This window comes from Empidonax traillii, unplaced genomic scaffold (assembly GCF_003031625.1).
Source record: "Empidonax traillii isolate 1590-97213 ecotype Southwest subspecies unplaced genomic scaffold, ASM303162v1 scaffold15:size5535645, whole genome shotgun sequence".
Classification (NCBI taxonomy): domain Eukaryota; kingdom Metazoa; phylum Chordata; class Aves; order Passeriformes; family Tyrannidae; genus Empidonax; species Empidonax traillii.
In genome coordinates this window covers 1,605,243-1,617,236 of record NW_020955208.1, presented here as the reverse complement: position 1 = coordinate 1,617,236, position 11,994 = coordinate 1,605,243, and the positions used below count along the sequence as shown (strand labels likewise).

The following is an 11,994-nucleotide window of genomic DNA, read 5'->3' as shown; positions in this document are numbered from 1 at the left end:
AAAGAAACAAAGCTTGTGCGTGTGTGCATGTGTTTAAATGTTTATGTGCGTACATCTTTGTTGCCAAATGACTGTAAAATCCTTTGGCCAGTTCCAACTAAGCTTGGATTATAGGTCTCCAACATGAAAAGTTTCATGGCAACAAATATCTGAACACAGGATAACAACCCACTAGTGCATTATGAAAGAAAAGCTGCCATATGAGCTTAACCCTTTATTAGACACCAGCGAGTCCACAAACTCCTAGGAAACACAGCTCAGCAGTCTGGCTCCCTTGTGCAGCCCCTAGCATAGCCATCACAGCCTCTGCAACAAATGGCTCAAAGAATGTACATTTTTGTGAGGTTTGACTTCCTGGCTCTTTGGTTTCATCCTGTTGCTGATGAACACAGTCCCTCGCCGTCGGGGACAGGAGCGCAAATGCTCTGCTGGCTGCTGTGGTCAGGCTGTGGTGTAGGCAGAGGTAAACACAGAGGGGCTTGGCTGCTTATGGCAAGCCCTCAGTGATTTTGGCCTGTGATTTGTAAGGCTGGTCAGGCTGGGGAGTGCAAATGTGCCTGATTCCCTTCTTAATCTTCAGTACTTTTGGCCCCAACAGCCAGCTCACCATGTCCTTTTGAGGGTCAGGGCCTTGCTGCAGGGTGCTGGTGATAGCTTTCCAGCTTGTATGGGGGTCCAGGAGGGATCCTCAGAGGGGTTTAAGCTTCTGGGTCCTGCATACCCTACAAAAGCTGGGGGGAGCAATGTCCTCCTCAGGGGAGCAGAGCTAAAATCCCTTTGCACACCCTTGCTCTGAGCCATGGACAAAGCCCTGCAGGCTCCATCTCTGCAGTGGGAGAGAGTTCACACTCATCTGGAACAAAATCCACATGGTCATCCACGATTCCCTTTATTTCCCTGCTCCTGGGACACAGGAGACACGCGCCAGCCAAAACTCCATCGGTGCCTGTGGGGTGTGCAGCACCCATACCTTGCTGATGGGAGGGCAAGTCAAGTTCCTTGGGAAGAGGATCATGACCAGGCAGGGCTGGCAGATCCAGGACACAGGGATTTAGGGAGGAGGTATTTGGGACAAGAAAGGTCAAGCCTCCTGGCAGGGTGCAGTACTTGGGATGTCACATGAAGCTCAGTCAGGAAAACCACAGGGAGCAGCTGCTGAGGAGTCTTTCTTCGCTCCAGATGGAAGGGAAAGGATATATTAAGTGTTAAATTTAACACTTAATCAGCAGCTTTCTGGGGCTGTAACATCACCCAGCTCTACCACTCATCTGATTTAGCGTTGCCTTCCTAACAAAGACAGGAAGTGGGGACAGCACCTAAAAATACGCATGCTGCTGCCCCAAGATGCTCAAAGGACCAGGTCAGACCAGGTTAGAAACTCCCCCAAAGCAGGGTCCAGTCCAGTCACAGTGCCCCCTGCCCCAGCTGCTGGGTCCATGATGCATGAGAGCACAGATGTGAGTGCTCAAACCCACCCCTTGGTTGGGTACTGCAAAGTAGGGCCAAAATCGGTATAAATGCCATGCCCCTGTGGGCAGGGAGGGAGGCTGCAGCTGCAGTCCGGGACACCCGTGTCCCTGACTCTGCTATTTCCAGCTCAGCAGCAATGCTCCCTGGTGACCTCTCGCTTTAGCCTCTGCGTGGGACGAGGTCAGAGGGGTGCCCCTTCCTCGCAAAGCCCTTTGCAAAGGGTCTTCCACAGCCTTTCGCAGCACAGCGGCCATCCCAGGGCTGGACAGGCACAGGGACAGCCCCGGGTTCTGCCCGCTCCCTGCTACTTCGGAAGAAGCCCTTTCCCAGTTCAGCACCCTTGCTGAGGGCAGAGCACGCATTCTCTTTCTCATCCAGCGTGGAGGTAACACCTCTCCAAAGTTAGGGTCAGAAATCCAGATGTGAGCTTCTCCCCCATCCAGGCGGAGAGGAAAAGGCATTTCCCGAACTCCAGCAGCACCGCTCAGTGCCGAAGGCTGCCTCCAGCTCATCCTAGTTAGCACTCCGGGCCTGTCTTCCCACAGTTGATAACACTCAAAATGAGCCCAGTCCTCAGAGGAGAGAGGACGAGTCTGTGTTGGTTAACACTGCCAAGGAACAGCCTTTAAAGAGAAGGTTTCATTTGAATGAGTTTGCATAAAATTACTTTAGGGACAGGACAGAGGGTGCGAGGGACAGTAAATAAGAAGCTGGCCTATTAGCTGCCTTAATACAATGCCTGGATTTATATACTCGGCAGCAGCTCCAACCTCTGCTATCAGCATTTCTGCACTAACCATATTTGGAAGGATACAGAGAGAGATGGAAATAAGATGCCAAAGGGCTGGAGCCTGTTTCGGGGAGATTAAAGCGTGAATAGTTAATCGCCACTTTAAAGAGTCACTTGGAGGCATCAAGGATGATTTTGACTCCTCAGTAACAGCTTGTCAGACATGGCTTGGGAAGTCAGAGCATCACCCGGCCCCATACACTCACAGGGACTGTGGGAAGCAGGCGCTGGGCTTGGTTTGGGATGGCAAAGGGGGGTTCTCAGGATGCTGCCAAGCTCTTCCCCTGTGAAATCTGAACAGATATTTGAGACACTGACACCTCTCCTGCAGATGATTCTTAAAAAATCAGAGCTTCCCCAGGCATCCCCAGGGGGAGATGAACACTGCTGTGATACCCAGCAGGGTGGGGAGGAGTGGAAAACAGGAGGCTGTGTTGGAGGAGGGGGAAAGATGCGTTGTCAGAGAGGAGGAAGGCAGAGCACCTGGATATGGATAAGAGGGCTCTGAAAGAGCCCCTCTTCAGCTCTTCCTGGAGGGACCTGATCAAGGAGAGCCCCAAATAGCTTAATTTCTCTCTGATCCCTCTCCACTTTCTCTGAGCTGACAAAGTCTCATGTTTGAACACTCTCCCCAAACTCCTCAGGCTCCTCTGCTTGGGGATGGATGCGAGCCCCCCGAGGAGGCAGAAAGGCTCCTGCGGGAGCGCAGCTCAGACCCAACCACCAGTTAAGGCAAACTGGGTCGAAGCATTTGGAAAGCTGCTTAACTCGGAAGCGCTGGAGAGCTGCCAGAGCCGGCGCTGCGGCGAAGAGCCGGCTTGGCAAATGACAAGCCTGTCACCAACGTACGAAGCGCCTAATAACTGCAATCCCTGGGAATCAGCCTGCCCTCCCTCCTCCGTCCCCAGCAGTTCACTGAATAGCACCCTTATTTAAACATAAAAAAAAAAAAAAAAAAGGAGGAAAAAGGGGAAAAAAATAAAAAGTTTGACTGGAAACAAAGCTGTTGCTATGGAGACTGCACGCGTGTGGTCCCCGGGAAAGGGGAAAGCATCTCGCTCCTGCTCGGGAACCACACGGGAAGGGTCTGATGGTCTGTGGGGGAGCGATGCTTCGCAGGGAGACCTTCACTGGTGTCATCCAGTTCAGCTGAGGTCAACTCTGGGTTGCTGATCTCCAGAGGAGACCTTGGAGGAAACTTTTCCTCTGGGAATGGGCCCAAGGCAATTGTCCAGCTGGGGCAAGGCAGGGTGGGTTCACTGACACCGGCGGGACTGTGCTGGTCAATGCCCTGGGACTGCTCAAAACCCTGCGCCATTCTTGGAGAGGGGTCCTTCTTTTCTTTGCCCTTTTGACTCACTGGCTGTATTTTTGTTTTTCATCCTTATCTCTAACTGGCACATTTCAGGCTTCTTTAGGAAACGGTCTCCTTGAACAAAGAAACTGTGCATGAATGTAGCCTTGCTGAAAATAGTTGCTGGGTGATCCTGCAGAGACTTGGGATCCACTTTTAATTGCTCCACGCAGAACCACAGGGCTCTTAGGATAATTCAGCCCAAGGCAGGGATTGCAGACAGCATCTTAGACCCATCAGAGAGGACTTACATGTCTGCTTTTCAGGCTTTGTTTTGAGGATGATTCCTTTGCTTCCCAAAGTTGTGGGAAAAGAAGATACCACATCATGTTCCCTTCCGTTTCTCCATCTCAGTGCTAACCCAACCCTGACACTAACACCCCACCTCAGTTTCCCTTCTGGTGCATGGGGGCATATCAGGGGTTCCTTAGCCGCTGTTTATGGGCGCTGATGTCTAGCAGTGGCTGCCGTAGGGTGGCTTTCACTGGGTTAATTCCCACTCCCAGCTACTGTACTAACAGGCAGATGCCCCATCCCCACATCAACACAGGCACTGCCACGGCCACAGGCTGCAGCTGTTGGCCAAACAAGTGGCCACAGTGGCCTTGCCCTGCAGAAAGAAGGCAGAGGTGGCCCCACTGCAGGATAGCTGCGTTTGCAGCCAAACCTTTGAAGCACAAAGCCGGAGCAGTGGAATGGCTTCCAGCACGCGCTGCTGAGGATGGACCAAGGCTGGCCTTGGGAATGTGCCATCCCACAGCACCATTCCCATTCTTGCCATTGCCTGGTCCAGTGGTGGGCTGTCAGGTCCCTGGGGCAAGGACTGTGCCTTTCTACTCCTCTGCAAGCACTGGTCTTTCTTGAGCTGAGACCAACCACAACTCCACCTCGCTCTCTGGCCATCCTGGCTCTGCCTCTGGGGAGAACATCTAAGGCTGGAGGATAGGGAGAGCAAATATCCACTCCCAGGAGCATGCCAGCCTCCCACCCATCACATCTGAATCATCACCTCTCTGAGACCCACTCTCTGGAGCAGCAATGCTGCCCAATGGATGGAACTGGGATCAAATTCAGGCTTGGTCCAGGGTTGTTCTGGTGCAGAGAAGCTGTTTTTAAGAGAATGTCATAACTGATTGAATGCCTTTTCCGTGTCACACCCTTACCCCACCAGATGCTTCACACTGGTGACAGCTCTGTGGAGGGACAGTGTCCTCACATGTCTATCAGCAAAGCAGCGTACTCATGTTGCTGGGGGTGCAGGACAATTTTGACTCAGTCAGCACAGCAAAGCTAACAAATTTCTTCAAAACAGGGAAGGAAGAACAGACCCCACCAGAAAGTTCATTTGGAAAGACGTGAATCTGGGAGAAAAGGGAATTGCCAACAAATTACTATTGCCAGGGGCAGACACAGGTTTTTCAGTAGAACAAACCTGGGAGTTATCTGCTGATTTTGCTAATGGATAAGTAGAGGCTGTCCTGCAAATGAGACAGATACGATGTCCAGCTGCGAATGCTGCATCCTGTCAAACACATGAGGGATATCCTTGAACTCATGTCCGTCGGGAATGCTTTGGCCGGAGCTGGTCCAGCCTCGCTGCAGAGCACAATGTGATTGCTGGGTCAGGACTCGTTTCAGAGAAAAAGGAGCTTCTGTTCCTGCTGCTGGGAAAAGGGCTTTTTTAGCAGCTGCTTTCACACCCAGATCCATTTAAAGCAAAATTAGAGCACGAGTTTGATTGTTCATCGAACATGCTACCCCTTCCTTTCCTTGTTTCCATCTCTGCAGGGACTGTGAATGTCTCATTCACCATTAAAATTTTAGCCTCCCTCTGCTCTTCTGCTGGGGATGTCTCTTTTCCAATGGCTGAAGTGCCTCGTGGACATTCCACCCTGTCACCAATGAATGCAGGGGGCCTGGACACCCCCACTGGGATGAGACTGAGGGTAGAGCATCCCTGTGCCCCTCTGCACACAGACAGCAGGACGCTTCTCCCTACTGCCTGCATTGTAAGGGTTTTCCAAGCGAGGGCCATCCTTCATGCTGCCGGAACAAGGAGGGCACACTGTGACATCTGGGCAACCCCAGTGTTTTTCTGCCCCCAAAAATACAGCACATCTCAAGTGTCTGCTTCCAGCGGTGCTGTCAAAGACTCTCACAGAGCCAGGGAAGTGCAGGGGAGTTTTGTGCCACATTACTCTGCTACTTAGGGATGATAATAATAAGAGGGTTGCTATTCCACAACTCCTAATTTGCTCAGTCTGCTCTATCTCCTCTCTCCAGCTGCTTTGGATCAATCTCTCTGTATCGATCTCACCCCACCTCAGCACTTCCCACCTCTCCATTCACCCCGCAGACCTCAGCAGGCACGTTGAGCCTCAGCAGCTCCTGATGAGCGGGGAGAGGCATCTCTGGGTTAGATGCTGCTCCCCCAGCCTGGCTGAGAAAGTCACTTTGTCCCTTTCTTTTATCCAAGACATTCACAGACGTGCCCGAGTGCATGCCCTGGATTTTGCAGCATATGCTACGAGCTCCTTCCAGTGGCTGGGTAAGGGCAGGAAATGCTTTTTCTTGTCTCCAGAGCGCAACTGTCCAGGGTCCAGAGGTGCCACCATCCCAGGAGCACACTGTGTGGTCCCTGCTCACCCCAGCTCTGCCCTTGCGTGTCCCAGGACCACTGGGTGTCCTGGCTTAGCCTGATTTTGCTTGCCTTCTGGCTGGAGATTGCGTGAACACATATGTGGACTTTGATCCAAAAGCGGATTTTGTTTTCTTCTCAGTGGCAATTATGTCTATTTTTTGTTGCTCATTCAGCCCCCTGCCAGATGTAAGAGATGGAGAGAGAAATACGTGGGGTTATATTAAGGGCTACAGTTACCTTCAGCTGTGACCACCATGCCTTGGCTCCCATTTCTTCACCACCCTCCATTACCTGATTACACCTCCTGTTGGGTTCATTATCCGAGGTTTACATCGTGTGCTTGCGCATGACGTGAGGTTGTGCATCCCATGCCCTGCAAAGACCCTTCCCCATCAGAGCAAGATTTAATCCCACTGACACCAAAGATCTGCAGGTCTCCTCTCTCTTCTCCCTCGTCCCTCTCCAGACATCCCACAGGGGAACCTGTGAGACCTTGGTTTCTCACCCACAAACTGAGAGGAGCCATGGGGTGAAACTGGGGAGGAGCGTGCGTGGCTGGGACAGATCCGGCAGTGGCTGGCAGGGGAGATGAGGGTGCTGACATTTTTATGGCTGTTTCTCCAGGGTCCTGCTGGCAGGAGATTCTCCGCCAGCTCCTCGGGGCCTCACTCCCCTCTTCCACACATGGCAACACGCTGAAGTTACAGGCCATAAATGGCCACAAATAACGTGTAATTGTGTAATTACTTCACTCCTTACTTACACAGTCAAATCATAAAGGCATCGCAGTAAATACCCTCTAATGACAGCCTAATTACATCTTCCTGCAGATTACTGGGTAATTAGATCCAGCAGGCTCCAGAAATAATTCCCAGGGAAGCAGTGGTTCGGATTAGCGCGTACAATCCAGCCTGCTCTTACCCGGGAATTAGACTGTGGCAGCCTCACACAAGCCACCTTCCCCAGGCACCCTGGTCAGCCACATCCCCTTGGGTGACAGTGCATTGTGACCCTTTTCCCATAGAAATGGCTTTTGGTGGTCTCCTTGGCGCTGTCCCAAAACACCCATCGCCTGCATTTCTGCCTTTTCCACAGTGCTGCTTCCATCTCCTGCTTCTTCTGCTTCCTGCAAATGTCCCCAAGGTTTCATCATTTGGCCACCAAGTGCCACTTCCCCTCACTCACAGGCGTCCAGCACTGAGCTCTTTGCTTCCTATTGCACACAGCAATCCTCATCCCGTGGCTCCCAGGATGTTTAGCGACCCATCACCCCTTTTCCCACTGATTATTCCCCTTCTTCCCTGCTGGACCAACCCCTGCTCCCACTGGAGTTTTACAGCTGACGTCAAGGCAAGCAAGCCGAGACCTTTAATAGTATTTGTAGGAGGCAATCTTGTTACTGCCTTTGGATTCTCCTCACGACAAGTGGCTGTGCGGGGGCTGGAAGAGCCTGGAAGGTCTTGAGGGCAAGAGTCTGGGGCTCTGTCTGGTGTGGACCCAGCCCAGGCTGGAGGGCCAGACCAGGAAGAAGATGGTGGAGTGTTTGGCTTTAGTCTAAATCCAGTAAAGCCAAGAAAAATCGAAGCTATAAAGGAAAAAAATACTTTTGGGCTTGGGTGATTTTCCCTGGGGAAGTGTTGTGATGGGGAGCCCAGGCTCTGGATGGGGCTGTGGATCATGCAAGTGAAAGCTAAATGCCCTAGTTGGGACTTGGGGCAGACCCAGGACTCCCCAAAAACCTTTGGACCACATCTTTGTTGAGATTCCCAATCACTCTTGCCAGCACTGCGGTATCTGAGGGAACTGTGGTGGTTCTTCTCCTGCCCTTCATGTCACACAACCAGCAGACCCTGCTAGTGCACTGATGAAAGTAAACAAAAAAGGAAAACCAAGAGAAAACAGTCACTCTCTGGCCATGTTGCCTGTGCCCAGTGTGGTGGGAGCATTATCCTCCTTGGAGCCAGCAAATTTGACCTACAGTGCACACACCGAGTGCAGAGAGAACCATGGGTCATTCTCGTCTCTCTTCTCACACCTGCAGAAATGTCTGGACACCACTGGCGAGCTGAGAAATTAGATCTTTCATTCCCTTCACACTTGATGGCATTTGCCATCATTCAGCCTCGGTTTTGCTGCAAAACTTTTTTCTGCAGCCCATGAGAAAGGCAACGTCTCACTGGGAGTGCATTTCTCTGTCCCTGCTCCACCAGGCAGCTCGCATCCTCCACCAGACAGCTTCAGCTGAAATGCCCTGAGGGGACAGAAAATACCCCATGCCACAAAGGAGAGAAATGCTATTTCTTGAGAGCAATCCACTGGCAAATAAGTGGAGTCCCTCAGAAAAAGCGAAACCAGGCTGGCCCTTCTGTCTGCTCCTGACAGCTCTCTCTGCTTTATTTTGGGAGCAGGGCTAAACCAGGGGGTGCTGATGCTCCACTGCCCACCACCACAAGGTTCTAAGGGCTCTTCTCCCCTCGGCTGGATTTCCCCAGCTTTGGTTTCCTTGTTGTTGCTGCCTTCCCATCATGGCTGGGCATGGCCTCTCACTGCCCAAACAGCCAAATTTTTTTAAAAATAGCTGTTTGGAGAGCAGCACCACCTGCTTCCACTGAGCTGCAGCCCCTTGTGGTGCAGAGGGTGTCTTGGTCATGCAGCCATCCAGCAGTGACACTGTGTTTTGGACAGTCACCCTCAGGGTTGTGAGAGTGGCTGGATCAGCTCAGAGCCACGTCCTGGTGCTCTGGTGACCAGCAAGAAGCACAACCCCAAAGCTGTTATGGGGGGTTTGAAGCCCTGATTTGGCTGTGATACGTTCTTAAGGCAGAAAAGCCACGTCCCCAGCCATGCCTCAGGTCCAGTTTGGATGTCACGTAGTTATTTAGTTGTCCCCTCTGTTTCAGACAGCAAAAACCCACCGTAGGAAATACATTGCCCGAGAGCCCAGATGCACACTTCACTTCACAGGCACGTCATTCCCATTTTTGGGATTAGCAGAGTGATTTCATTTGCCTAAGCCGGGAGGACTTCCAGAAACCAGCAGCCTGAAAACCAGCCCAGAGCTGGGAAGAGCAGAGACTGCAACTCCACAGGAGCAGAGGGGGCTGAAAGGGCAGTGGTGGGCAAGGGACCCTCCTGGGAGGGTGAGAACCCAGAGTGAGAGGTAGGATGTAGCAGGAGGCAGCAGTTTTCCAGGTGGCTTGGACTTTGGGAACAGCCAGAGGTAATCGGGGCCTTGTTTTGTGCTTTTCCCTCCTCCAGACTGGATCTTTGGCCCCAACCCGGATGACAACAGCAACAAGAGCGACATCAACTGCATCAGCAACAGCGTCAACGAGATGAGCGAGATGCCCGAGGCGCCGCGGCACCGGGACCGGCAGTCCCAGGACGTGGTCATTGCCATCAGCGAGACTTGCCACTTGCCGCAGCAGACGTGACCAGCGCCATGTCCGGGCCGGGCAGGATGGAGCAGAGGGATGGAGCAGCAGGATGGAGAGCAGGAATGGAGCAGAGGGATAGAGCAGAGGGATGCAGCAGTGGAACAGTGCAGCAGCCACCTTGCAGGACCGGGCAGTGAGAGGAAGGGATGGGCAGAGCCGGCGCAGTGGAGCAAAGCCCTCTCCCCCTGGCTTTGCCTCTTAAGGACCTTGCTGGGGGTGGGTGGCATTGCCCCTTCTCCCAGGCTTGTCAGCCCTGTCCTGACATCTGCCCGTGGGTTTGTGACCCCTTCTTTGTGTCCTGTGAATAGCAAAAAAGAAAAAGCAAATGCAAAATACACCCACCAAGCAAAGCTTGCAAGACAAATGAGCTGGAGAGAGGCCGGGCGGTCCTTTGGCGTGGGGCTGTCCAGCGGCATGGAAATGGGGTGGTGGAAAGGGCAAAGGAGACAAAAGAAGGCAGCAGAGAAATGGGGGTACCTGTGTTTCTGGGGACAGGCCCAGGGCACAGCAGGGAGCTGGGGGCTGCAGAAAGGCAGAGAAAGTTCAGTAGGGGCCAAATCCAGAACTGTACTTTGGTGACCTGCCTGGGCCATCATTCCTCCCCTTAGTTTTGCAGTTCCAGCTCACAGCCCATTTCAGCAGGGGCGTCATTCCTTGGTCCCAGTGCCTCTTCCTGATGAAGATCCCTTTGCTCTCCACATCTTTCCTGAACTTAAAAAAAAAAAAGGTTATACTGATGGCCCGCAGACCTGACCTTGAGAAAAGGCAATGGTCCAGACTTCCGCCTCTGCACTCAGGGAGACAAGCCCTGCCTTTCTCAGCCTGCAGTACCCAGCACACCATGAATAGCAGGGGCTAGAACAGCAATTTTCTCCTTCTGAAAGGGGTTTAGGAAAATGGATGCGGTTTCAACCTCCTGCTCCAATGGCTTTAATGAGAGCCATTACCAGCAGTCCCACGCTGGGGCTTTGTCGGCTTTGCAGGATGTTACCACAAACCTCCCCCCAGTAATTAACCATTTCCAATCAGACACAGCGTTGCTGCCACCACCATTTTCCTCCATTATTTTGGCCCTGGGTTTGTAGCGTGGCTGCTCTGGCACCTGCCAGCCATCTCCTGTGGGGCTGTGAAGGGGAGCCGGGCAGAGATGCCCCGACAGCACGTGAGGATGCTGGGGAGGGTGATCCCATAACTGTCGGCCCTTGGGAATGGAGCTGCAGCACCAGAGCCTGCTGTGGGCTGGGGAAACTGGGAAGGTCCAGATTTCTGGGGAACAGGGGGTTATATGGGGAGGGGCTGTTTTTCTTGTTCCCCTGCCCTTTCAACACCCAGGGGCCGGACATCAGGGTTACCCAGGTGCCTCTGGCCACTGCTCGGGAGGGACAGCGAGACTACATGTCCCACACTGGCACTGCTCTCAGAGGGACTGGTCCCTGGCAAGGGGACATACCACTTGCTAGGCACAACAGGTCCCCCCACAGCTGCAGGAAACAGCCCCATGACTTGTCTGCACTGTGGACCCATCGACTGCTGGAAATAAGGTGGAGGCTTCCCTGAGGAAGGAGGCAGCCACCTCCACTCCAGCCAGGCTCTTGCTCCCTTCCTGAGACACCTCGGGTCCCATATTAGATGGCTTGACCCTGAGGAGATGCTCCTGCACCAACCAGCAACCCACGCCCGGGGGCCAGCTTGGCTGACACCCACCCGAGGCCACCGTCCTCCGAGCAGGAGCAGAAGGAAGGAGCCAAGCTCCCTCCTGTGGCCACCTGCACCGGGGTCCACCAGACTGCTCAATTCTGGGAAGGGGCTGGTGAGGAAGTGCCGTCAGCCCACTCCCCTCAGCCTCTTGGAGTCAGCACCTGTCTTTTGAAGCCCCTCTTTTGCAGGGATGCAAGGAAGGATCCTGACGCTGTGTCCATTTCCCAGACCAACTGAGCCCTGGGTAATGTTACAGCAGCGTGAGTGGCGAGGGTAGCCACCAACCCATCTCCCTGAGCCAAGGGGTCACACCTGGTCAGTGCCAGGAACCAGGCTGGCACCAGAGCTCCACAGGACCCCACGGCTGTACCTGCTTTTGTAACTGACCCCGCTGGAACCTGCCACAAGCCAGTGCAAAACTGCAGACACCGCAGTTTCCCACACCACCTTCCTTTCACATCCCCCCATCCCTGCATCTTTGCCATCATCGCCATCATCTGGCACCTGTCTTCCCCCTAACCGGTCCCCAAAAATGTCCCCAGACACAGCACTAGTGCTGAGCTCTGAGGATAACTGTGAGCCTGTCAGAGAGTCCCAAGGCTGT

The 11,994-nt window shown here is 53.3% G+C and overlaps 1 protein-coding gene across 2 annotated transcripts in view; it reads left to right on the top strand.

Moving 5' to 3' along the window:
• The window catches only part of LOC114062274, a 12,629-nt gene extending 1,846 nt beyond the window's left edge, over nucleotides 1-10,783 (top strand). For both annotated transcript variants that reach the window (XM_027893548.1, XM_027893542.1), the window contains one exon: nucleotides 9,514-10,783. In XM_027893548.1, coding sequence (XP_027749349.1) covers nucleotides 9,514-9,689 — 176 coding nt within the window. In that variant the 3' untranslated portion in view covers nucleotides 9,690-10,783. The remainder of the gene's footprint in view (nucleotides 1-9,513) is intronic.
• The last annotated feature ends 1,211 nt before the right edge of the window (nucleotides 10,784-11,994 follow it).